Source organism: Martes martes (assembly GCF_963455335.1).
Source record: "Martes martes genome assembly, chromosome: 11".
Classification (NCBI taxonomy): domain Eukaryota; kingdom Metazoa; phylum Chordata; class Mammalia; order Carnivora; family Mustelidae; genus Martes; species Martes martes.
Genome location: NC_137899.1, coordinates 106,409,757 through 106,436,691, shown reverse-complemented (window position 1 = coordinate 106,436,691; position 26,935 = coordinate 106,409,757). Strand labels below are relative to the sequence as shown.

General features: G+C 41.8%; 1 protein-coding gene across 4 annotated transcripts in view; it reads left to right on the top strand.

The window, feature by feature from the left end:
- Positions 1-1,535: 1,535 nt before the first annotated feature.
- LMBR1 (limb development membrane protein 1) overlaps positions 1,536-26,935 on the top strand; it is a 162,417-nt gene continuing 137,017 nt past the window's right edge. For 2 of the 4 annotated variants that reach the window (XM_080819065.1, XM_080819064.1), the window contains exon 1: positions 1,536-1,797. In XM_080819065.1, the coding sequence (XP_080675191.1) occupies positions 1,732-1,797 (66 nt within the window). In that variant the 5' untranslated portion in view covers positions 1,536-1,731. The remainder of the gene's footprint in view (positions 1,798-26,935) is intronic. The other 2 variants (XM_080819066.1, XM_080819067.1) reach the window with 2 other exon arrangements.

Here is a 26,935-nt window from a genome sequence, read left to right as displayed (position 1 = left end):
TCGGGGCTTATTTGCACAGTAGCAGTTGGAAGATGCCCAGGGCTGGTAAGAAGGGACAAGCCCTGATGCACAAGCGCTTTTCAAAGTAGCATCATATATTCTACTGTTCTTTTGGCCAAAGCAAGTCACCTGTTCAGGCCCAGATTCAAGGAGGTGGAAAATAAACCCTTCTTGATGGAAGGAAGGGCAATGCCACAAGGCAGACAGGAGAATGTATAGGAAGGGGTGAGCTTCTGGCTCTTTTTGAAGCCTCCCACCCTGGGCTAGGGGCTGAAGAAAACAGAAAGCACTAGATGCTTGGGGGTTGGGCTAGAAAGAGCAGAAATGCACCTACTTCCCGGAACACATCTAAATGCCGTAGTCTTAAAATCTGATCTGCTTACTCTAATTAACCCAGAAATTATGCAGATCATTTCGGACAAGTGTTTAACCCAGCTCTCAGAATCCGGGTGTCTAGAAAAACAGACTCAGAAACTTTGTCTTTCCGTAGTTCTTTCCGTCTCTGAGACATTTTAAGAATAAAAGTGAACATTGCATTTAAGCAGTTGGAAGCATGCCTGGTTTCTTATCAGCCTGTGGCAGCAGGGGCACTCCCTCAGAGCAAACCTGTTCTGGTCCTCCCACTACCCACAATTTACAGCCTGCTGCATCACAGGCACGGTGTATGGGGTTGACACGCTTTTTGGAGACCTTAAAAACTTTTTTTTTTTTTTTTTGAGTCATGAGCAAACTTTTAACTCAAAATTGCAAAAGATACTGAAAAATCTAGATGCAGATACATCATTAAAATAATTTGAAAGCAATTTCTAGATCTTCTTACTTCCTTCGAGTTCTCAATTAGAGATGCCCCCCAAATCACACAGCCAGCAGCATTTAAGTGACCTCTTTATAGTGAAATAAATCCCGAAGTAAAATGATAAATACTCCTTCTGACTCAGTTTCGCGGCGAAAACAGAAAAAAGAACACTGAGGTCCAGTGGGGATGAATGACCGTGTTTGGTCTGCTAACAGGTCCCCAACATGAGCATCTGCCCAGGGCCTCCCGGGGGCGGGGACTCCACCGGCTCGGCAAGGGCCTCGCACTCAGGGCTGTCCACGCTTTCCAGGCGGGAGACGCCGTCATCGGAGCCACGGGAGCCAGGTTTCCGGGGGCCCTTCCTGGCCTTTGACCTGCTTTGGCGGAGCGCCAGTTCCGCGGGAGACCTGCCGGCCTGCAGGCCGCGCCGGGCCACGAAGATCCCCTCCTGCCGGGAGCAACTGCACCGAGGCTGTGGCCGGCCGCCCCGTTATCCTTCAAAGAGGAAGAACCCGCTCCCGCCGCCCCACCAGGATCGCGTCCCCGACCGGCCTGGGCCCTGGACCCGGCAGCCCGGCTCCGGCCGCCACTTCCTCGGGGCGCGGCCGCACCGCCCCTCTCCAGTAGGCCACGCCCCTCGGCGGCTCCCGTTAGCAGGGGCCGCGGCGCGCTCCTCTGACGCGCAGCGCCTTTCTCTGACGTCAGGACCCGCCCCGGCCCCGCCCCGCGCCCGCCCTCCGCAGCTTGAGCGGCTTTGCCTGAGGCGGCGGCTGGGGAGGCGGCTGAGGCGGCTGAGGCGGCGGCGGTGACCGGGGCTGCGGTGGCCGACCCTGCGGACGGCGGTCGGCTGTCTGTCTGCTTCCGCCCCGGAGCGGCGGGCGATGGTGCGGCGGAGCGCGCGGACGCGGGCGGCGCGGCGGCGGGCATGAGGGAGGATGGAAGGGCAGGACGAGGTGTCGGCGCGGGAGCAGCACTTCCACAGCCAAGTGCGGGAGTCCACGGTGAGCCGGCCCGCGCCCCGCCCCCCGCGTCCCCGCGTCCCCGCGCCCCCGCGTCCCCGCGCCCGCCGCGGCCGAGCTGCCAGCCGCCCCCCGTGCCCGGCGCCTCCGCCCTCCTCGCGCCCCGCGCCCCCGGCCCCCCCGCCCCCATCTCCCGGGCCCGGCCACGCCCCCGTCCCCTCCCCCCTCCGCCCCGCGCCCCCCGCCTTCGGTGCCCGGTGTGTCCCGATCCCCCGCCCCGCGCCCGGTGCCCCCCCCCGCCCCGCGTCCCCCGCCCTCTGCGCCCGGTGCCGCCCCGCGATCCCCGCCCCTCGCCTTCCGTGCCCGGTGTCCCCTGCCCCCCTGGCCCGCGCCCGGTGCCCCCCCCACCCCGCGTCCCCCCGCTCCCCTTCCCCCGCCCCGCGCCCCCTCGCGGAAGCTCAGGTGGGCGCAGTACCCGCGCGGGCCGCTGGGCGCTCTTCTCGTCGCGGGGGGCGGACGCCGGCCCGGCGGACCCGCGAGCGTGCGGTGCCCGGTGGCGGGCCCGGGAGCCGAGCGTGCGCAGCCCGCCCTCCGGCCCCGCTGGCGTAGGCTCAGGACCCTGCGGGTTGGGGGGCGCCCGGCGATGTGGGCCGCGCCCGCCGTGCTCGGGGGCCGCTCCCGGGAGCCGTCGCGCGGGGGGTGCTTGTTCCGACCAGCGCTCGGCCTCGGGCACCGGTGTGTGCGCCTTCCGTCCCGCAGCGCAGCGCGGTGTGCGCGTGTCTGTGTCCCCGTGGCCGCGCGGGGACCGTGTTACGTGCGTGCGTGCGTGTGTGTGCGCGTGTACTCGTTCCCTCTTCCGACCGACGGCTCCCGCGTTCGGCCCCGCGTTCGGCCCCGCGTTCGGCCCCGCGTTCAGCCGCAGCGCCGGGAGCCGGGGAAGAAGTTCTGCTGCGGAATCGCCGCCCTCGTGTGGCTCTCGGTCTCGGGGACTGAGAACCGCCTTGCCGGGCTCAGGCTTGAAGCGAAGCGCATTCCGCGAGCGACGGCCGTGCGACGGCGGCGCGGGGGCCCGGGCTTGGGGCCTGGGGCGCGCGTGTGCGCCCCTCGCGGGCCGGTGACCGGTTCGGAGCGCTCTGCCCCGGGCGCCGCCGCGGCTCCGTGCGCCCCTTCGCCGGCTCAGCGCGTGCCGTGCTCTGCTCTGGATTTCAGCCGCTGCAGGAAGCGCGTCCTCATACTTTTATTTTCTTACTTTGTTTTGCACAAAAAATTGTATATGCGCTTCCCTGATGATGAACGAATTTGGGTACCTTTTCCTATATCTATGGTCATTTGGAACGCTTTCGTGAAGCGTCTTCAAATCTTTCCCCATTTCAGATTAGTCCTGTAATCTCTTAAATACTGATTTGCAAGTTTTCTTTATGCTTTTCGAATATGGTAATTGGGTCAGGTATATGTATTGCAGGTTTTTTTTTTTTTTCCATTTTGTGGATGCTTTAACACTCAACGACGTATCTTCTGATGAGAAATCCTTAATTTTCAGAGTTACTTTAACAGAAATTGTTTCATGGTCAGTCCTGGCTCTGTCCTGTTTAAGAACTCTTTGCCCGCTCCAAAATTGGGAGGACATTCTCTGTTTTCTCTAAATGCTTTACAGATTTGCTCTTCTCATTTCGATCTGCAGTTCATCTGGAATTTGTTTTTTGTGTATGTTTTGAGGTAGGAATCTTTATTTTTTCCCCCGACCTGGATGTCCAGTCCCTTTAGCACCATTTACGACCTTTGTCATGACTTAGGTAACTATAATTGTGGGGGTTAATTTTGTAATCCACGCTGTTCCATTGATCTGTTTGCTTTTTGCCTTACTTTTTAATTAATTACGGAGTCTGTCATTTGGATTGAGAAGGGGACTTGCGTTGTAGTAGCCACGAGCTTTATTACCTTTGCTACTCTGGAAACAGCCTAGTTTTGGTGCTCATTTCAAAGTGCCTTAGTTCTGCCACTTGTCACCCCAGCTTTCTCTGAACCAGCACCTCTGGGTGGTGAATGCATCCTCTGCAGAAGCTGTACAGATGCGAACAAGCCCACTGGGTTTCCGGTCTTTGGCATTTTTTTCTCAGATTATTCAGAGGGAATATAAATACTTGAGTTTTCTCTAAGACGTGCTGCCAATACTTTTATTTAGCGATTTTTTGGTTTTGCCCTGTAATGCTGTAAGTTTTACGCTTTTTTCTGATACAATATTCATAGCATGTGATTAACATTTTTAAGTGTACAATTCATTGGCTTTAAGTGCATTCACATCTTGTGCAACCATCCCCACTGCCCATCTCTAGAACTTTGCTGTCCTTCCAAACTGAAACGGCCCTCATGAGTCATTGACTTACCATTCCTTTCTTCGTCCAGCTCTTGGCAACCACCGTTGCACTTTTGTCTCTGTGCATCTGGCTAATGCAGGTATCTCATGTAAGTGGAGTCACACAGTATTTGTCCTTTCGTGTCTGGCTTATTGCATAAGGCTTTCAAATTGCATGCATCTTGTAGCACGTGTCGGAATTGTTTTCCTTTTTAACATTAGATGACATTCACTCGTATTGACATAGGACGTTTTGTTTATCCATTCATTCATCACTGGACATTTGGGTTGTTTCCTGGCCTTTGTAAATAGTGCTGCTATGAACATGGGTGTACAAATACCTCTTCAAGACCTTGCTTTCAGTTCTTTTAGATATATGCATACCCAGAGGTGGAATTGGTGGGACCACATAAAAAAATGCTATGTTTAATGTTTTGGGGAGCTGCCATGCTGTTTTCTGTAGTGGCTGTGCTTTTTCACAGTCCCACCAGCGGTCCTCCAGGATTCCAGTTTCTCCACCAACACGTGTTGTTTTAAAATACAATAGTTATTCTAATGGGTGTGCAGAGGTATCTTATTGTGGCTTTTATTTGCATCTCCCTGATGATTAGTGATGTTGAGCACTATTTTATGTGCTTCCTGGCCATTTACATTTGTATATCTTCTTTGGAGAAATATCTGTTGAGTCCTTTGCCTGTTTTGAATTGGGTGGTTTTGTTGTTGACTTTCAGGAGTTCTCTATATATTCTGGATATTAATCCCTTATTAAATGTTGGATTTGCAAATATTTTCTCCCATTCTGTGTGTTGCCTTTTTACTCTATTGATAATGTTCTTTGATGTACAAAAGTTGTTAATTTTGATGAAGTTCGTTTTATGCATTTTTTTCTTATTTTGCCTGTGCTTTTAGTGTTATATTCAAGAGATCATCACCATGGGGCACCTGGGTGGCTCAGTCGGTTAAGTGACTGCCTTTGGCTTGAGTCATGATCCCAGAGTTCTGGGATCGAGCCCCGCATCAGGCTCCCTGCTCGGCGGGGAGTCTGCTTCTCCCTCTCCCTCTGCCTGCTGCTCTGCCTACTTGTACTCTCCATCTGGCAAATAAATTAAAAAAAAAAAAAAAAGATCATCACCAAATTCAGTTTCATGAAGATGTCTTCCTATGTTTTCTTAGAGTTTTAGAGTTTTAACTCTTACATTTTGGGTCTTTGATCCATTTTGGGTTAATTTTTGTGTATTCTGTGGTGTTTAACTTATAAATACTCATGTAATAATTCTGTTTTGTCTTAAGTATTATGAATATTTATGAATTCTCTGGTCAATTATTTCAGTGATTATGTAGCTAAAATCTGTTAACCAGGTGGTAATGATCTTTTTTCTTTCCTTCTTTTGCTGGCTTTTTTTCCTTTTTCTTTTGAACTTCAGATTCACAGAATTGGATTAATTATAATCCTGGGTTCATACACAAATTTTTCATTGTTTCATGTGTGATCTGCGTTTGATTAACCTGTTTTTAAATAGTATGCACCCACGAACTATTACCCAGGATACCAAAACATTGACTCTAGCTTATTAAATACCCAGCAGGAGAAGTGAAATGTGGACTGTAATTTATATGTCCTTGTTCATCATCCCTGCCATAGCTGCGCAGGACCGCTTGTCTTTTGGTCCGTCTATTCTTTTTTTTTTTTTAAAGTAGGCTCCACACCTAGCGGGCTTGAGCTCAGAACCCTGAGATCAAAGCCGGAGTTGAGATCAAGAGCTGGTTGCTTAACTGACTGAGCCACCCAGGCACCCCTGTACTCTATTCTTTGAGTGCATTTACTCAGATGGTATCTTCCAAGTGGTTTTCTTATGTTGATACTACTTTCACTGATACAGCTATTACTCTAAAATGGTCACAGATCAATACATAACAGTACCCCCAAAATCCTCGTAATACCTTCACTAAATTAATAATAAATCACATTTATTGAGTGCTCACCAGGGATCTCATTTGAGTCCCATAACAAGCACATGAAGTAGGTATTTTGCAGCATGTAGCCAAGGTGGCATAGTCAGCATGTGATGGAATGAGAGTTTGAATCCGGGCAGGCTGATTTCACAGCCTGTACTATATTTATAGTCCTATAAAATTTAAACCTCCACTGTAACAGGGTTATGTGGGATCCAGCTAGGTTGGTTACATAAAATGCTTGTTGTAAGGCTAATGAAAGGACCAGGGAGAACCTATGAAACTAGCTGGCCAGGAAGTTTGGGGTCTAGCTGCACAATTTAAATTCTTCCTTATTCTGGCTGTAGCATTGTTGGGAACAGTTCTGGGGTTCACTGGAACTTTTACAACAGTGGAGATTTTAGGATCCCTAATCTACATGGCTTCCTTTGGGCCAAATAGAGTGGGGATATAATGGAGATGCCAGGAATCATCCTCTCTACTTCTTCCATAGGTGAGTTTACCTGCCTTTTTGTACCAGGGTCTTGCCTTCATCTCCATGGCTCTCTCCATGTGCTGCAGATAAAAACTTTAGCCCTTCCCTCTTGAGAATAGAGGTTGGGCAGAAGATGGGAGCCAATGATCAATCTTGTATCTAATTTTGAAATGCAGTGTCTGGAGGTCTGTAGTCTTTTCTGAGCTTTGTCACTGTTTTCCAGCCAAAGACCATAGGAATATACTTGTAGTTGGCCAAGTTAGGTTGATTGCATGTTGCAGTAAGGGAAAATGCATACCACCGGGAACTGTGGGGTGTTTCAATAAGAAGACATTTGAAAGGAGCTTTTAAAAATAGGATTTGGGCTTGTGTTGGGTGATTTGGAAAGAATTTAAGGAGATGGGGCTTTGATCTGTATTGGATGCTGTTAGGAAGCAGAGATAATTCTATGATTGAGTATCTTAATCTGATATAGAAGGAAAGAAAATTGGGTGGGGTGAAGTTGAAACTAATTGGAAAAGAAGCAAGTCATTCATATAAGCCATGGTGGGGAGATATTTGGTCATTTTTTTAAAAAAAGATTTTATTTATTTATTTGCACCCCTGAAGCGCTCCTGAAGCTGTTTATTTTCAAGAGGAGAATCATCAAGACCTAGCTGTGAGGGGCGCCTGGGTGGCTCAGTGGGTTGAGCCTCTGCCTTCGGCTTGGGTCGTGGTCTCGGGGTCCTGGGATCGAGCCCCGCGTCGGGCTCTCTGCACGGTGGGGAGCCTGTTTCCTCCCTCTCTCTCTGCCTGCCTCTCTGCCTACTTGTGGTCTCTGTCTGTCAAATAAATAAATAAAATCTTAAGAAAAAAAAAAAAAAAAGACCTAGCTGTGAGTGCCTCACTCTGTTTGTAGCGACAGCAAAGCCTAGCTTGGTAGCAGCAGGCCAGCTTCCAGATGTCAGGGGCTGCTTTTCTCTTTCTCAGTGTGGTCCATAAAGTCTTGTATGGTATAGTATGGTATAGAATGGTGTAGTAGAGGCAAATCCAATAGCTGACATATATTGATTTTATAACATAGGTGAGCAAAAAGGAATGGGATAGCGGTATAGAGGATGCTTTGTATTTGATTTTGCCAAACTGGGTTAAATGAACTTCCCCTGGTAGGTGGTACAGTAGCCCACAAAGATGTTCACGTGGTACTCTCTGGAACCCTGTATGTCATACATGGCAGAAGGGACTTTGCAGATGTGATTAAGTTAAGGGAGAGATTGTCCTAGATTATCTGGGTGAGTGCAGTGTAATCACAAGCGTCCCTATAAGAGGGAGGTGGGAGAGTCAGAGTCAGAGAAAGAGATGTGACAACGAGCAGGGGGTAGTGTGAAGCACCTTGAAGATAAGGAAAGTGAATAGCCTCCAGAAGCTGGAAAATTCAAGGGAACGGATTCTCCCTAGAGTCCATAGAAGGAACTAGTCTTGCTGACATCTTGGTTTTAGCCCAGTGATACCCATGTTAGGTCTGTGACCTTTAGAACCATGAGGTAGTAAATTTGTGTTAAGCACTGAGTTGCGGAATTGTTACAGCAGCCACTCAGAATCCTTCATCAGGAAGGAGGCTTTGACCTTCATTGTTCTCTTTGTGACTCTACCTCACTTCTCTCTAGTTTTGTACTTGGGGTTGAAAGAGACTGAGGAATTTCTAATTACATGTAAAATTTTTTTCTTTCTTTTTATTCTTTCTGTCTTAAGTAATAGAAGTACATTTCCTGAGAGGTATAAACATTTCAAAGAATGCCATATCATTTCAGCACGATTTCTCGTGTTAGTTTTCCTTTTGTTTCCAAGCTAATTTATACAGTAGGATAGACTATATATTCTCTGAGAGCTCTATGCTTTTGTTTTATTCTGCACGGTATTTGTAGAAGGTAATTATAGATATTTACTCATGATGATAAGGTTTTGAGGATTACATATAAATATAGTAGTATAGGTTAATTTTCTGAAAACCTTGGTGGTAAGATAATTCAAAGAACATAAAGCATTAAAAGAAAAAACACACGAGGCGATAAAGTTCAGAATTTATCTTTGAAACCCTTGTAAATGTTCTAATACTTAAGATGAAATTATTCAGAAAGGACACACAATAAAGACAATAAATTCTAATTTTACGTATCTCTTGTGTGTTAGAATTTTCAGAATCCCCTTCCCTAGAATTTCATTGGGATCCTTGTAATGCATTTTGGATTGTTTTGAATAATATGCATTATGAGAAGTATTTCCTCTGTCTCTTTCTCCATCCAGGTGGCTTTCTGATTTTTGGCTCAGAGTTGTTGACTCCTGGGACCAGCTCCTGACTATCATTCCACTGGCACAGAAGAACTTGTGCTGGAGGTGGGAGATGGTTTGGGTGCCTTTTCCCGGTCGCTGGGTGTAGAACCCTAGCTCTGTCTGTGATGACTCTGCGTCAGAGCACTTGTTCTCTTTTATGTTCCTGTTTTCCTTCTGTCCCCACGAATGGTAGTGGGGTACCTTCTGCAGCTCAGATTTGCCTTCCCAAGGTGACGTTGTAGAAACTATTTCTCTGTTGTCCCACTTTACTTGTCTTTCCGTTGCTGACCCATCTCCACCAGGAGTGACTTGAAATTCAGGGATGCCAGAATTTTTTGTTTTTTAAAAAGCTTTGTAGAATTAAATTTGCATGAACTTCAAATTGTGTGAGGGGAACTTGAAGTTGGAGAGGGAATATAATATCATTTTCTTTTCTTTGTTGATGTTTTTGTGGTAGGACTGGTGATAAAACTTGTGTTTCAGTTGTGTAGGCTGTGGATTCTCTAGATAGAATTGTTAAAGTATTCTGATATTTAATTATATCAGTTTTTCACATGCCTTCTTTGGGGCTTAGGCATCAGGAACATTCCACATACCTTTTACTAAATTAATTTTTTTTTTTTAGAGAGAAAGGGAGAGAGTGTGTGTGGGGGAAGGGCAGAGGCAGAGGGAGAGAAAGAATCTTAAGCAGGATGCCAGCACAGAGCCTGATACAGGACTCGATCTCATGACCCTGAGATCATGACCTGAGACAAGACCAAGAGTCAGACGCTTAACTGAGCCACTTAGGTGCCCTCCACATACTCTTTAATGTACATTTTTTGGCCTTTAGAAGTCATTCATCTGACATTAATTTGAGCACCGTAACTAAATATGGAATTTGACAAAAAGTTGACCAACTAGGACTGCAAGCAGGGTTGTTTCACTAGCATACTAATTCATGATTCTGTAGTGATTCTTTGGGATTGATGTATGAGTTTGTTGATATTGCATATTGGAATATCAGATGTATTATTGAGGCCTATACTGTTGTTATTCATAGTATAATATTTTCCTTCAAAACCCCAAATTTTAACTATTTTATTGAGAGCCTGAGCTTTTCCTTATTACACAGCAGTGCTGAAAGCTGAACAAGGAGGTACGTTTGTTGGGTTTGGATTGGGGCAGTGTAGGTTCCAGTCATATCTTCACCATTTACTAGCTGTGTGACATTGGGAAAGTACCTTAGTCTCTTTGGAACCTTCATTTTCTTGTCTATGAAAATAAGGTAAGCACCTTATTATTTTTGGTGCAGTTGTAAATTGGACTGTTTTCTTAATCTCTTTTTGCTGTTTCATTATTAGTGTATAGAATAATGCAGTATTAGTTTTATGAGACTGACGTGCTGCCTACTGCACTAAGGAGGTAGGTGCAGTATTTATTTATTTATTTAAAATTAACATATAATGTATTATTAACCCCAGGGGTACAGGTCTGTGAATCGCCAGGTTTACACACTTCATAGCACTCACCATCGCACACACCCTCCCCAATGTCCATAACCCAGCCATCCTCTCCCTACTCTCCTCCCCCCGGCAACCCTTAGTTTGTTTTGTGAGATTAAGAGTCTCTTATGGTTTGTCTCCCTCCCAATCCCATTTTGTTTATTTATTCCTTTCCTATCCCCCAAACTCCCCCACGTTGCCTCTCAACTTTCTCATATAAGGGAGATCATATGATAATTGTCTTTCTCTGATTGACTTATTTCGCTCAGCATAATACCCTCTAGTTCTATCCACGTCATCGCAAATGGCAAGATTTCATTTCTTTTGATGGCTGCATAGTATTCCATTGTATATATATACCACATCTTCTTTTTTTTTTTTTAAAGATTTTATTTATTTATTTAACAGACAGAGATCACAAGTAGGCAGAGAGGCAGGCAGAGAGAGAGGAGGAAGCAGGCTCCCTGCTGAGCAGAGAGCCCGATGTGGGACTCGATCCCAGGACCCTGGGATCATGACCTGAGCTGAAAGCAGAGGCTTTAACCCACTGAGCCACCCAGGTTCCCTATACCACATCTTCTTTATCCATTCATCTGTCAGTGGACATCTAGGTTCTTTCCATAATTTGGCTATTGTGGACATGGCAGGTGCAGTGGAGTTTTAAAAGCGAATGTAAGAATATTGAACCCATGTGCAATCACTGAAATTATGCAATTTATATTTAGCAGTACATATATGTATATATATTTTGTTCTCACCAGAACAGTGGAAATGCTGCACAAAAACTCAACTGTTTTTTAAAAAATTTTATTGAGATGTGATTCACGTATCATATAATTCACCCAGTTCAGTGGCTTTTAGTATATTTAAGAGTTGTGTAGCCATCACCACAATCTAATCCTAGAATATTTTTATTTATCTCCAGGAGAAACCCTATGCACATTAGCAGTCATTCCCCATTTCCCCCTGAATTCTCTTCCCTCCAGTCCTTGGCAACAGCTAATCTACTTTCTGTATGGATTTGCTCATTCTGGGTATTTCATATAAAGTGAATCATGCAATGTGTGTTTTTTTGGGGTGTCTAGCTTCATTCCGTTAGCATGATGTTTTCAGGATTCATCTGCATCATAGCATGCATCAATACTTCATTCTTTTTTGTGGCCAAATAATATTTCATTGTATAGATGTGCCACATTATGTTTATTCATTCTTTAGTTGATGGACCTTTAGGTTTTTTCCCACTTTTTGGCTCTTATGAAAAATGCTGCTGTGAACATTGATGTACAAGTTTTTGCTGTGGATGTATGTTTTCATTTTTCTTGGATGGAATTGCTGCATTGTTTGATACCTCTGTGTTTAATATTTTGAGGAACTGTCAACTGTTTTCCAAAGTGGAGCACCATTTCACATTTCTATCTACAAACATTTCAATTTTTCTGCATCCTCTTTAACACTTGTTATAAACTGCCATTTTAATTTTTTAAAAAAATATTTTATTTATTTATTTGGCATAGAGATGGAGAGAGCACAAGCAGGTGGAGTGGCAGGCAAAGGGAGAGGGAGGCAGAGGGAGAGGGAGAAGAAGTAGGCTCCTGCTGAGCAGAGAGCCCAACATGGGGCTTGATTCCAGGACCCTGGGATCATGCATGACCTGAGCCGAAGGCAGACACTTAATTGACTGAGCCACCCAGGCACACCCTCTTTTTTTTTTTTTTTAAAGATTTTATTTATTTATTTGACAGAGAGACAGAGGGGGACTACAAGCAGGGGGAGTGGGAGAGGAAGAAGCAGGCTTACCACCGAGCAGGGATCCCGGGACCCTGGGATAACAACCTGAGCCCAAGGCAGATGCTTAACAACTTAGCCACCCAGGCGAGCCCCCCTTGATTTTTAATTACAGTCATCCTAGTGAGTATGAAGTGTTATCTCATTGTGTATGTGTGTGTTTTAAAGTTTTATTTAAGTAATCTCTACACCCCATGTGGGGCTCGAACTCACAGCCCCAAGATCAAGAGTCGGTCTCTCTTCTGACTGAGACAACCACCCACCCCTCATTGTGGTCTTGATTTGCACTTCCCTAATGACTAAGGATGTTGAACATCTTCACATCTGTTTATTGGTCATTTGTGTATCTTCTTTGGCAGAATGTCTATTCAGCTTTGTCCTTTTTCAGATTGGGTACTTTTTTGTTCTTCTTACTGAGTTGTAAGAAATCCTCATATATTTTGGACATCATGCCCTTATCAAACATATGACTTGCATATATTTTCTTCTATTTTGTGGGTCATCTTTTCACTTTCTTGATTGCACAACAAAAGTTTTTTAATCTTGTTCAAATACAATTCACCTATAAATTTTTTTAAATCACTTTTGTATTTAAGTCATATTTTAGAAAGCCTTGCCAATCAAAGGTCATAAAGACTCTTGTACTTTTTTCCAAAAATTTTACAATTTTAGCTGTCACATTTATATGTGTGATTCACTTTGAGTTAATTCTTGTGTATGGTAAAGAAAGGGGCATATCTATTTTGGTGAGCTGTCTCTTTAGATCTCTAGCTCACTTTTTAATTGGGTTGTTTTTTGAGTTTTAAGAGTTCCTTCTGTATTTTGGGTTCAACTTCTTTAACTGGCTATGTGTTTTGTACAAATTTCCACCAGCCTGTGGCTTGTCTTATCTTAACCAGTGTCTTTCACAGGGCAGAAGTTTTTAATTATAATCCTGTTCAACTTATTATTATTATTTTTTTATAAACTATGCTTTTCAAGTTGTATCTGAAGAGTCATTGTCAAACCCAGGATCACCGGCATTTCATGCAGTTTCATGTTTTACATTTAAGACTGATCTATTTTGAGTTAATTTTCATGAAAGTTATAGGGTCTGTGTCTACATTAATTTTCTTTATATATATATTTTAAATAAATTCAGTTAGCAAACATATATAGTATATCATAATTTTAGATGTAATTTTCAATAGTTCATCAGTTATGTATAACACAGTGCTCATCACATCACATGCCTTCCTTAATGCCCATCACCCAGTCACCCCATCCCCCCACTCACCTCCCCTCCTGCAACCCTCTGTTTGTTTCCTATAGTTAAGAGTCTCTCATAGTTTTTCTCCTTCTCTGATGACTTCTCATTCAGTTTTCCCTTCTTTCCCTGTAATCCTTGATGCTGTTTCTTATGTTCCGCATATGAATAAAACCATATGACAATTGCCTTTCTCTGACTGATTTATTTCTCAGTATAATACCCTCCAGTTCCATCCATGTAGATGTAAATGTTAAGTATTCATCCTAATGGCTAATATTCCTTTGTATGTATATATATTTTATCTATCTATCTATCTATCTATCTATCTAATATCTTCTTTATCCCCTCATCTGTCAGTGGACATCTCCGCTCTTTCCATAGTTTGGCTATTATGGACATTGCTCCTATAAACACTGGGGTGCAGGTGCCCCTTCGGATCACTACGTTTGTATCTTTAGGGTAAATGCCCAGTAGTGCAGTTGCTGGGTCGTAGGATAGCTCTATTTGCAGCTTTTTGAAGAGTCTCTACACTGTTTTCCAAAGTGGCTGTACCAGCTGGCATTTCCACCAACAGAGCAGGAGCGTTTCCCTTTCTCTGCATCCTTACCAACATTTGTTGTTTCCTGACTTGTTAATTTTAGCGATTCTGACTGGTATGAGGTGGTATCTCATTGTGGTTTTGGTATGTATTTCCTGAGTGTATATTCCGAGTGATTTGGAGCATTTTTTCATGTGTTTGTTGGCCATTTGGATGTCTTCTTTGCAGAAATGTCTGTTCATGTCTTCTGCCCATTTCTTGATTGGATTATTTGTCTTTTGGCTGTTGAGTTTGATAAGTTCTTTATAGATTTTGGATACTAGTCTTTTATCTGATATGTCGTTTGCAAATATCTTCTCCCATTCTGTTGGTTTTTTGGTTTTGTCGACTCTTTCCTTTGCTGTGCAAAAGCCTTTTATCTTGATGAAGTCCCAATAGTTCATTTTTGCCTTTGTTTCCCTTGCCTTTGAAGACATGTCCAGCAAGAATTTGCTGCAGCCGAGGTTGAAGAGGTTGCTGCCTGTGTTCTCCTCCAGGATTTTGATGGATCCCTGTCTCACAGTTAGGTCTTTTATCCATTTGAGTCTATTTTTGTGTATGGTTTAAAGAAATGGTACAGTTTCATTCTTCTGCAGTGGCTGTGAAATTTCCTCAACACCATTTATTGAAGAGTCTTTGGATATTCTTTCCTACTTTGTCAAAGATTAGTTGACCATAGAGTTGAAGGTTCTTTTCTGGGTTCTTTATTCTGTTCCATTGATATGTGTGTCTGTTTTTGTGCCAGTACCATACTGTCTTGATGATTACAGCTTTGTAATAGAGCTTGAAGTCTGGAATTGTGAAGCCACCAGGTTTTGTTTCTTTTTCAACATTCCTTTAGCTTTTCAGGTCTTTTCTGTTTCCATATAAATATTAGGAATATTTGTTCCGGTTCTATGAAAAAGGTTGATGGTATCTTGATAGAGATTGCATTGCTCTGGGTAGTGTAAACATTTTGACAATATTTGTTTTTCCAATCCATAAGCATGGAATGTTTTTTCATTTCTTTGTGTCTTCCTCAACTTCTTTCATGAGTGTTCTATAGTTTTCTGAATACAGAGCCTTTGCCTCTTCAGTTAGGTTTTTTCCTAGGTATCTTATGGTTTTTGGTGCAATTGTAAATGGGGTAGACTTCTTAATTTCTCTTTCTTCTGTCTCATTGTTAGTGTATACAAATGGAACTAATTTCTGTGCCTTGATTTTATATCCTGCCAACTCTGCTTAATTCCTGTATGAGTTCTAGCAAGTTGGAGTGGAGTCTTTTGGATTTTCCATGTAGAATATCATCTGCAAAGAGTGGGAGTTTGATTTCTTCTTTGCCTATTTGGATGCCTTTGATTTCTTTTTGTTGTCTGGTTGCTGAGGGTAGGACTTCCAGTACTATGTTGAACAGCAGTGGTGAGAGTGGACATTCCTACCGTGTTACTGACTTAGAGGAAAAGCTCTCAGTTTTTCCCCACTGAGAATGATATTCGCTGTGGGTTTTTATGATGTTGATGTTTGTTCCCTTTATCCCTACACTGAAGAGTTTTAATCAAGAAAGGATGCTGTACTTTGTCAAATGCTTTTTTTGCATCTCTTGAGAGTATCATATGGTTCTTGTCCTTTTTATTTATGTAGTATATCACATTGATTGATTTGTGGATGTTGAACCACCCTTGCAGCCCAGGAATAAATCCCACTTGGTCATGGTGAATAATCCTTTTAATGTACTATTGGATCCTATTGGCTAGTATTTTGGTGAAAATATTTGCATCCATGTTCATCAGGGATATTGGTCTGTAATTCTCCTTTTTGGTGGGGTCTTTGTCTGGTTTTTGGATCAAGGTAATTGTGGCCTCATAGAAAGAGTTTGAAAGTTTTCATTCCATTTCTATTTTTGAAATAGCTTCAGAAGAATAGGTATTAATTCTTCTGTAAATTGTTTGGTAGAATTCCCCTGGGAAGCCATCTCGCCCTGGCCTTTTGTTTGTTGGGAGATTTTTGATCACTGCTTCAATTTCCTTGCTGGTTATGGATCTGTTCAGGTTTTCGATTTCTTCCTGGTTCAGTTTTGGTAGTTTACATGTATCTAGGAATGCTTCCATTTCCTCCAGATCGCCTATTTTGTTGGCATATAGTTGCTCATAATATGTTCTTATAATTGTTTATATTTCTTCGGTGTTGGTTGTGATTTCTCCTCTTTCATTCATGATTGTATGTATTTGTGTCCTTTCTCTTTTCTTTCTGATAAGTCTGGCCAGGGGTTTATCAATCTCATTCATTCTTTAAAAGAACTAGCTCTAGTTTCATTGATCTGTTCTATTGTTCTTTTGGTTTCTAGTTCATTGATTTCTACTCTAATCTTTATTATTTCTCATCTCCTGCTTGGTTTAGGCTTTATTTGCTGTTCTTTCTCCAGCTCCTTTAGGTGTAAGAGTAACTTGTGCATTTGAGACTTTTCTAATTTTTTGAGAAAGGCTTGTATTGTTATGTACTTCCCTCTTAGGACTGCCTTGGCTGAATCCCAAAGTTTTTGAACAGTTGTGTTTTCATTTTCATTTGTTTCCATAAATTTTTAAAATTCTTTAATTTCCTGGTTGACCCATTCATTGGTAGGATGCTCTTTAACCTCTATGTATTTCAGTTCTTTCCAAATTTCCTCTTGTGAATGAGTTCAAGTTTCATAACATTGTGATCTGAAAATATGCAGGGGATAATCCCGGTCCTTTTGTACTGGTTGAGACCTGATTTGTATCCCAGTACATGATCTATTCTGGAGAAGGTTCCATGTGCACTTGAAAAGAATGTGTATTCTGTTGCTTTATGATGGAATGCTCTGTATATATCTGTGAAGTCCATTTGGTCTAGTGTGTCATTCAAAGCCCTTGTTTCCACGTTGGTCTTCTGCTCAGATGATCTGTGCATTGCTGTGAGTGGGCTGTTGAAGTGTCCCCTACTATTATTGTATTATTATCAGTGTGTTTCTTTAATTTGGTTATGAATTGGTTTATATAATTGGCTGCTCCCAAATTAGGCACATGAAAATATTTATAATCATTAGATCTTCTTGTTGGATAGACCCTTTATTATGATAATAATGTCCCTCTTCATTCCTTACTACAGTTTTGGTTTAAAATCTAATTTGTCTAATGTGAGGATTGCTACCCCAGCTTTTTTTTGAGGTCCATTGGCATGATAAATGGTTCTCCACCTCCTTACTTTCAATGTGGAGGTGTCTTTAGGTCTAAAATGAGTCTCTTGTAGACAGCATATGGATGGGTCTTGCCCTTTTTTTTTTTTTAAATCCATTCTGATGCCCTGTGTCTTTTGATTGGAGCATTTAGCCCATTTACATTCAGAGTCAGTATAGAAAGATGAATTTAGTGCCACTGTATTACCTGTAAAGTTTCTGTTTCTGTAGATTGTTTCTGTTTCTTTCTGATCTATGTTATTTGTGGGCTCTCTGTTTGTGTACAGGATCCCCTTTAATATTTCTTGCAGGGCTGGTTTAGTGGTCCCAAATACTTTTAATTTCTGTTTGTACTGGAAACTCTTTATCTCTCCTTCCATTCTGAATGACAGCCTTGCTGAATAAAGTATTCTTGGCTGCATATTTTTCTCATTTAGTACCCTGAATATATCATGTCAGCCCTTTCTGGCTTGCCAGATCTCTGTGGGTAGGTCTGCTGCCAGCCTAATGTTTCTACCCCTGTAGGTTAAGATCCCCTTGACTTGAGCTGCTTTCAGGATTTTTCTTTTTATCTCTGAAATTTGCAAGCTTCACTATTATGTTGGGATGTTGATTTTTTTTTTTTTATTGATTTTTGAGAGTGGTCCAGTCTACCTCGTGGACTTGAATGCCTGTTTCCTTCCCCATATTAGAGAATTTCTCAGCTATGATTTGCTCAAATATACCTTCTGTCCCTTTCTCTCTTTTTTCTTCTTCAGGGACACCAATAATTCTAATATTGTTTCACTTTATAGTATTGCTGCCCTTCCCCCCCACTGATACTTGTTCTCTCACTCTCAAATAAATACATTTTTTTTTTAAGATTTTATTTATTTATTTGACAGAGAGAGAGACACAGTGAGAGAGGGAACACAAGCATGGGGAGTGGGAGAGGGAAGAGCAGGCTTCCCACCAAGAAGGGAGCCTGATGTGGGGCTCAATCCCAGGACCCTGGGATCATGACCTGAGCCAAAGGCAGATGCTTAATGACTGAGCCACCCAGGCATCCCTAAATAAAATCTTAAAAAAATATATCAACCACAACCCAAGTGAAATACACATTAGAGAAATCTGAGGAGGTCAGAAACCAAAAAAGAAAAGAAAAAGAAAAAGTGGGGGAAAAGAATGTAATCTCCCAGGTGGACAAAACAGGGTGATCTACTTGGTCCTGGGTGTATTTGGTCTGTTAGAAAGCACTAACTCCCAAAGTTGTAAAGAAAGCATAGCTTATATCTGTACAAAAATAAAATTGAATACAGTGAAGGGAAGCCAAAAATGAAGACTATATCTATAAAATGCTAATGTAAAAGTGAAAGTTTAAAAAAGACTTAAAAACAGAGTTGATAAAAATCAGAAGCTAGTTGAAAAGGAAAAAAGAAAAAAGAAAAGGAAATTTTAAATGGAAAGAAAAGAATCATGAAAAAACCCCACGAATTGAGAGTTTTGCAGTTCTGTGTGTTCAGTAAACTTGGTATTCGCCTGCTGTTCCTGCTGGTCTTCTGGGGGAGGGGCCTGCTGCACTGACTCTCAAGTGTCTTTGCTTGGGGGAAGTTTGTTTCACACTACCCCTTGCCAGGGGACTTGAGCTCAGTGTAAGCTGCTTGGGGTTGTTCTATGTGACTTTAGTTCCCTGAAGGCTTTGTGCGCTACTTCAGAGGATGAAGATAAAAATGGCCCTACCCTGATCTCCAGCCCTGGAACTGAAAGACTGTGGCCCCTCTCTTCAGTAAACCCTCAGGGAGAAGCGATCTTCACTTTTGTGTGTGCCAAACTCTGCAGACTCCCGCAGTGCCCACCCACACCGCTGCTCCCCAGGGGAAGGGGAAGGCAGAAGGTCACTGTGTTTCTGCCCTTTGCAGGGCGTCTATACAGAGAGTGGTCTCCTGATTATACCAGGGTTCATGACAAACCAAGCTGAGAGCCCATTCCTGGGCTCACTGGCTGTAGCTGATTTCCCTGCTCCAATGCTTGGGAACTCTGCCGGCTCAGGCACCCTGTTCTTTCTGTGACCTGTGACCTGAGACCACCCTGTCCCACCTAGGATTCTGCCCCACTTTGCCACCTGAGCACTTTTCAGGCAGGGGCATCTCTCACTGGAGCAGACTTCTAAAAGTTCAGATTTTGTGCTCCATAGCTATATCACTTTCCTGTAGCTGGCTTATGCTAAATAAGATGGAAATTAATGACAATTGCTTAAATATTTGTTAAAAAACCAAGAGGAAGCATTATACTAAATGTGGAAACTGAAAAGCCATTTCCATTATCAAGAGAAAAAAGATATGTTTGCTCCTATTAGCATTGGACATTATTTTCAGGATTCTGGGGAATTCAGAAGGCTAAGAAAATTAATATTGATTATAATTATTAGAAAAGAAGGTGATCTCTTTTAAATAGTGATATGATTGCATAACTAGAAAAACCATGAGATTCTGAAATTATGAGTGTGTTTGGTAAACTGACTAGAAACAATTTAACTATATCTAAGTGAAGAGCTTTTCTCTATACTAGCAATCACCAGCCACAAGTCAGAATAGTAAAAATACTTTATTCACATTAGCAACAAAAACTGTGAAACAGAACTAAACACGAAAGGAATAAAGACTATATGCAGAAAACCATAAAAATCTTATGAAGGGTATGCAACATGATCTGACAAATGAAAGGATAGTCCACATTTCTGGAGGGAAAGACAAGCAAATATCATGCAAATGTTAACTCTTCCAAAATTACATATTTAATGCAGTTGCATTTAGAGTCAGAGTTTTATTTGGAATTGAATAAAAATGATCTTAAAGTTTATATGGAAGATTGTTTAAAATTTTGCCTCACCCCCAAATCTGAGACTAGCCTAGGAAATTATGAAAAATGAAACTCCTAGAGAGAGATTTGCCCAGAGAGCAATTAAGCTATCTAATCATTATTATTAAAAATTCATGTTGTTGTGGGGCGCCTGGGTGGCTCAGTGGGTTAAAGCCTTTGCCGTCGGCTCAGGTCATGATCTCAGGGTCCTGGGATCGGGCCCCGCATCGGGCTCTCTGCTCCATAGGGAGCCTGCTTCCTCCTCTCTCTCTGCCTGCCTCTCTGCCTAGTTGTGATTTCTCTCTGTCAAATAAATAAAATATTAAAAAAAAAATTCATGTTGTTGTTATAGGAGTTGGCAAAGAGAACAAAGAAACATAACGGAGAGTAAGAACCATGTCCTAGCGTACTCGGGAATTCAGTCTACAGCAACAGCAGTTATTGACAGTGGGAAAAGATGGTTGATTTAATAAATTGTTTTGGCCTAATCACTCACCATTTAGGAACAAAATGTGAACTTGAGCTCCCATGTCATACATAAGAAATAAGTATAAGTTCCATGGGCGCCTGGGTGGCTCAGTGGGTTAAAGCCTCTGCCTTCAGCTCAGGTCATGACCCCAGGGTCCCGGGATTGAGCAGGATCGAGCCAGCATCGGGCTCTCTGCTTGGCAGCAAGCCTGCTTCCCCCCCCGCCCCCCGCTCTGCCTGCCTCTCTGCCTACTTGTGATCTCTCTCTGCCAAATAAATAAATAAAATCTTAAAAAAAAAAAAAAAAAGAAAGAAGTTCCAGGTGGATTAGAGACTTACATGTAAAAATAATTTTTTAGGAGAACTAGCCTATACTTCCGATTACACATGTTGTGGAATATTTTGGAGCCAGTAAGAATGGAAAGCTACACACCAGACTGTTCTTCCTGCTGGCTACCTGAGGAGATGATAAAGTTGTCAGAGAGGGAGAGTGTGTAATAAAAGTATGATTATAAGCCAGAAATAATAGAGAAAAATTAAAAGAAATTGCTATATAAAACCAATACATATATAATCTGACTAAAATTATTTAAGCTATGTAGATATACAAAGAAAGAGGTACTTGTTTCAGAGTAGTGGAGTTTTATATTTTTACCTTCTTCCTTATACTCCTTTGAATACATTCAAGTTTTTTAAAGATTTTATTTTTAGGTAATCTCTGTACCCAATGTGGGGCTTGAACTTACAACCCTGAGATCAAGAGTTGCGTGGTCTACCCACTGAGCCAGCCAAGTGCCCCTGAATACATTGAAATTTTAGTAAGGATTTTTATTTATATAATTGGGAAAAAATAATACTATTTTCAATATGAACAAAATAAAATGGATTCTAATAACCATGCTGGAAAGCAATATGACGGAGTATTTATACACTATGATTTAATAATCTTATTCCTGGCAATTTATATTGCAGTTATTTCAAAACGGTGGCTTGTAGCATTAAAATTTTCGTTGTCTCATTATCTTAAACCATGAAAAACTAAAGAGAACCATTCATCTATTGTTAGAGAATTAGGTTTTTTTTTTTTTTTTTTTTTTTTTTTTTTTTTACTAATGATGATGTTAATAATAACAATAATGTAATAACAGCTACTAGAGAATTTAAGAACAGGAAACATCAGTTGGCCTACACCTTTGTGAATAAACTGGTAAAACAAGAAGTAAAGATTTAAATCCTTAGAGGGTTACCCAAGAGTATAGCAAAGAGTAATACTATAATAAATGCCAGAGGAGGAAGTGGAAGACGGGTAGTAGTGGTGATAGTCATTGTATTGGCATAAATCCTCAGTATCAGAAAGCTAGTAGGTAAATTCTGAACTTCTGTACTGCGTAGTCAGTATATATTGTTGGTAAACTGAAACATTTCCTAGTACTGTGGAAATGACTTAGAAAAACAACATTGCTTATGGAGGAAGGTTGAATGGGAGTCTTTTAAAAAAATTATTTATTTTTGATAGAGTTTGTGTGAGCAGGGGGAGGGGCAGAGGGAGAGGGGGAGAGAATCTCAAGCAGATTCCCTGCTGAAGGTAGAGCCTGACGTGGGGCTCGATCTCACAACCCCAAGATCATGACCTGAGCCAAAACTGAGAGTTAGCCACTTAAGCGACTGAGACACCCAGGCACTCCTGGGAGTCTTTTCTTGAGGTCCGAGTATCACATGCATGTGTATCTCTGACACGATGATGTTTAAGTCATTCCTTAGAGATTTAGCTACCATTCTCTCACTTGAAAATTTACATTATTTGAAAAAATTAACACCAAATAATACAATTTTTACATTATTTCGTTTTTCCACATTTAGCATACATTTTCTTTGACCAGTGGTTCTCAACTGGGTCCCTCCAGAAAACATGTAGCAATATAACAACTTGGGGGTTTGGATTATGTGTTGGCATCTAGTGGGTAGAAGACCAAGATAATACTAAACTCCTACAATGCAAGAGCCCCACAGCAATAAGGAATTATATGGCCTAAAATGTTCAAAGTGCCAGGGTGGAAGAACTCTCTCTTAGACTAACTGCCATGAAATACATAAGATAAGCACAGAAATAATTACATATATGACACAATTTGAATAGCCTCTTATAAGTAATGCTTATTTTCTTTCTTTCTTTTTTAAAAGATTTTATTTATTTATCTGAGTGAAAGAGAGTTGGTGACAGGCGTAGCAAGAGAGGGCACAAGTGTGGTGGAGAGGGAGTACTAGGCTCCCTGCTGATCAAGGAGACTGATGTGGGGCTTGATCCCAGGACCCTGAGATCATGACCTGAGCTGAAGGCAGAGTGCTTAATGGACTGAACCACCCAACTGCCCTAGTAATGCTTATTTTCTATTGTAAGTTGCCATAGTAGGAAATGCTTATATTAATTTAATTGGTACATTGGAATAACTAAATTCCTTTCTCTTCAAAAAAAATTAGGAGGCACCTTAAGAGATTAAAGGATAGATCATTCCAAACTACTTAGTATTAAAATGGGAAAGAAAGTACTTTCTATTATGATCTCACACCTTGTGTTTTTTTTAAAGGATTGAAATAACTTTTTACTCTGTCAACCAAAAACTTATTTAAAATAAAAGTAAAAACTTATTTAAAATAAAAGTAAAACAGAGTAAGTTAGAGAGAAGCCCTGCCATAACTCATTTGGATTAAATGCGTATCAGAGGAAGATCCCAAGGAGGTGTCAAATGATGAATCCAAGAGCGTTTCCCACAGAGAATAAAGTATTTTTAAAATAGTATTTTACATCATATACACCGTACACAAAAAATGATTTCCAAGTAAATCAAAGACCTAAAGGTAAGAGATAAAATCATAAAACATACAGGTGACTTCTGGTTTCCAGTCCAACTTGAAAAGAGCTTGGAAGTCGTCATTCGCAATGTCCAGTAGTGAGAAAAGCTGAGGAATTGGAAAATCAGCAGCTCTTCTCAGATTCGTCAGAGAATTGAGATCATAAGGCACATTGTTGCCTTGAAAACTGGAAAGAGAGGTGGATACCTGGAATCAGCTTGCCCAGAACAGAAGCCTATAGAGCAGGGGCCTGCTGAGTAGCTAGTACTGGTAGGAACACTTCATCTGTAATTCATTAATGGGTGGAGGCATAGTGTAGACTAGCCAGAGAGTTTGACCCTCCAGAGGTCCAGGCTTCTTATGGGGTGCTCCCACACTTTGATGAGTTTTACTTCTAGGAGTTCTATTAGGTTCTCTGATTAAAAAAGAAAAATATCCCCTAGTGCTTCTGGCAGGGGAGAGAAGTAACCATTCTGAAAAATAACCATAACATTTTGTTCACCTTGACAAAAGGCCTTCTCTCAAGGGAAATTGTTTTTACCAGAACCACCCCTTTCTACCACATCAGTCAGGCTTCTGTATAATAACAGGGGATTACAGCTAAAACTGCAAAGCTCAGATTCTCTTTTATTATTATTATTATTATCTTTTATTATGTTATGTTAGTCACCATACAGTAGGTCATTAATTTTGATGTAGTGTTCCATGATTCATTGTTTACATATTCCACCCAGAGCTCCATGGAGTATGTGCCCTCCTTAATACCCATCACTGGGCCAATCCCCACCCCGCTCCCTTCTAAAATCTGCAGTTTGTTTCTCTGAGTCCACAGTCTCTCATGGTTCGTCTGCCCCTCTCAATCCCCCCTTCATTTTTCCCTTCCTTCTCCTCCCCTATGCTATTCCTTATGTTCCACAAATAAGTGAAACCATATGATAATGGACTTTATCTGCTTGACTTACTGCATTCAGCATAATCTCTTCTAGTCCCATCCATGTTGATGCAAAAGTTGGGTATTCATCCTTTCTGATGGCTGAGTAATACTCCATTGTATATATGGACAACATCTTTATCCATTCATCTGTTGAAGGGCATCTTGGCTCTTTCCACAGTTTGGCTGTTGTGCTGCTATGAACATTGGGGTGCATATGGCCCTACTCTTCACTACATCTGTATCTTTGGGGTAAATATCCTGTAGTGCAATTGCTAGGTCATAGGGTAGCTCTATTTTTAATTTTGTGAGGAATCTCCATACTGTTTTCCAAAGTGCCTGTACCAACTTGTATTCCCACCAACAGTGTAAGAGGGTTCCCCTTTCTCCACATCCTCTCCAACATTTGTTGTTTCCTGGCCTGTTAATTTTGGCCATTCTAACTGGTGTAAAGTAGTATCTCAGTGTGGTTTTGATTTGAATTTCGCTGATGTCTAATGATGATGAACACTTTTTCATGTGTCTGTTAGCCATTTGCATGTCTTCTTTGGAGAAGTGTCTGCTCATGTCTTCTGCCCATTTTTTTGACTTGATTATTTGTGTTTTTTGGGTGTTGAGTTTGAGAAGTTCCTTATAGATCTTGAATATCAGCCCTTTGTAATGTCATTTTTTAAAAAAGATCTTATTTATTTATTTGACAGACAGAGATCATAAGTAGGCAGAGAGACAGGCAGAGAGAGAGGGGGGAAGCAGACTCCCTGCTGAGCAAAGAGCCCGATTTAGGGCTCGATCTCAGGACCCTGAGATCATGACCTGAGCCGAAGGCAGAGGCTTAACCCGATGAGCCACCCAGGCACCCCTATAATGTCATTTGCAAATGACATTCTGTGGGTTGCCAGTTTGTTTTGTTGACTGTTTTCTTTGCTGTGCAGAAGCTTTTCATCTTGATGAAGTCCCCAAAGTTCATTTTCGCTTTTGTTTCCTTTGCCTTTGGAGACGTGTCTTGAAAGAAGTTGCTGTGGCTGATGTCGAAGGGGTACTGCCTATGTCCTCCTCTAGAATTTTGATGGATTCCTGTCTCACATTGAGGTCTTTCATTCATTTTGAGTTTATCTTTGTGTGTGGTGTAAGAGAATGGTCAAATTTCATTCTTCTGTATATAGTTGTCCAATTTTCCCAGCACCATTTATTGAAGAGACTGTCTTTACTGGCAGACACACAAACCAATGGAACAGCGTAGAGAGCCCAGATACGGACCCTCAACTCTTCGGTCAAATAATCTTTGACAAAGCAGGAAAGATATCCAATGGAAAAAAGACAGTCTCTTCAGACTGTCTTTAAGGGGGAAATCTCTACAGAAAACCAGACAGCAGGGGAGATAAAACCAAGCACACTGGAGGACATTCTAGCCTCTGACTCGTACAGCTCCATCAAACAGTAAACAGCCTAGCTCACAGCCAGGTTAAACACAAACCTCACTCAAGTCCTGTTTACCCCAGTTCCTTTTACCCTATTTATAATGTCTGACTTTTTTTTAAAGATATTATTTATTTATTTGACAGAGAGAGAAAGTACAAGCAGAGGGAGCGGCAGAGGAGAGGGAGAAGCAGGCTCCCTGCAGAGCCAGGAGCCCGACGTGGGGCTCGATCCCAGGACCCTGGGATCATGACCTGAGCTGAAGGCAAATGCTTAAGTGACTGTGCCACCCAGGTGCCCCTATAATGTCTGACTTTTAGCAAAAAAATTTAAAAACAAACTAATAGGCAAAAAATACACTTGGAAGAGACAAAGCAAACATCAGAAGCAGATTTAGATATAAGAGAGACTTGAGGATTATAAAGGCCAGATTTGAAATAACTAATTAATATGCCAAGGGCAGTAATGGAAATAGTGCACAACATGCAAAAATGGATGGATTATGTAAGCAAAGAGATGGAAACTTTAAGAAAGAACCAAGGAATGGTAGAAATCAAATAAAGTGTAATAGTGAGAAACATAATCTGAGTAGGTCTGTACCTTTTAAAGAAATTGAATCAGCAATTGACCCTCCAAACAGTCCTAGATGGTTTCACTGGTGAATTCTACCAAATGTTTAAGGAAGACGCGATACCAGTTCTCTGTAATCTCTAATAGAAAATAGAAGCAGAGGGAATACTTCTAGCTTATTCTAAGGAGGCTAGCATTACCTTAATACTAAAATTGGACAAAAGCATTGCAATAAAGGAAAACTACAGACCAGTATCTCTTGTGAGCATAAATGCACAGTTCTGCAAGAAAATATTAGCAGACTAAATCCAACAGCATATCAAAAGAATTATTATACACCATGACCAAGTGGGATTTATTCCAAGTATGCAAGGCTGGTTCTACATTCAAAAATCACTTAGTGTAAACCATCACATCAGTAGACTCAAGAAGAAATAGCATATTATGGTCCTATTAATATCCTATCCAGAGAGAGCATTTGACAAAATCCAACACCCATTTATGATAAAAGTTCTCAATAAACCAAGAATAGAGGGGAACTTCCTCAGCTTGATAAAGAACATCCACAAAATATCTACAGTTAACATCATAATAATGAAGAAACCAAAAGCTCTCCGACTAAGATCAGAAACAAGGGAAGGATGTCCTCTCTTACCGTTGCTTTTTAACAATGCAGTGGAAATCCTAGCTAATGCAGTGAGAAAAAAAGGAACTGATAGGTGTACAAATTGGGAAGAGAAAAAGCAAAC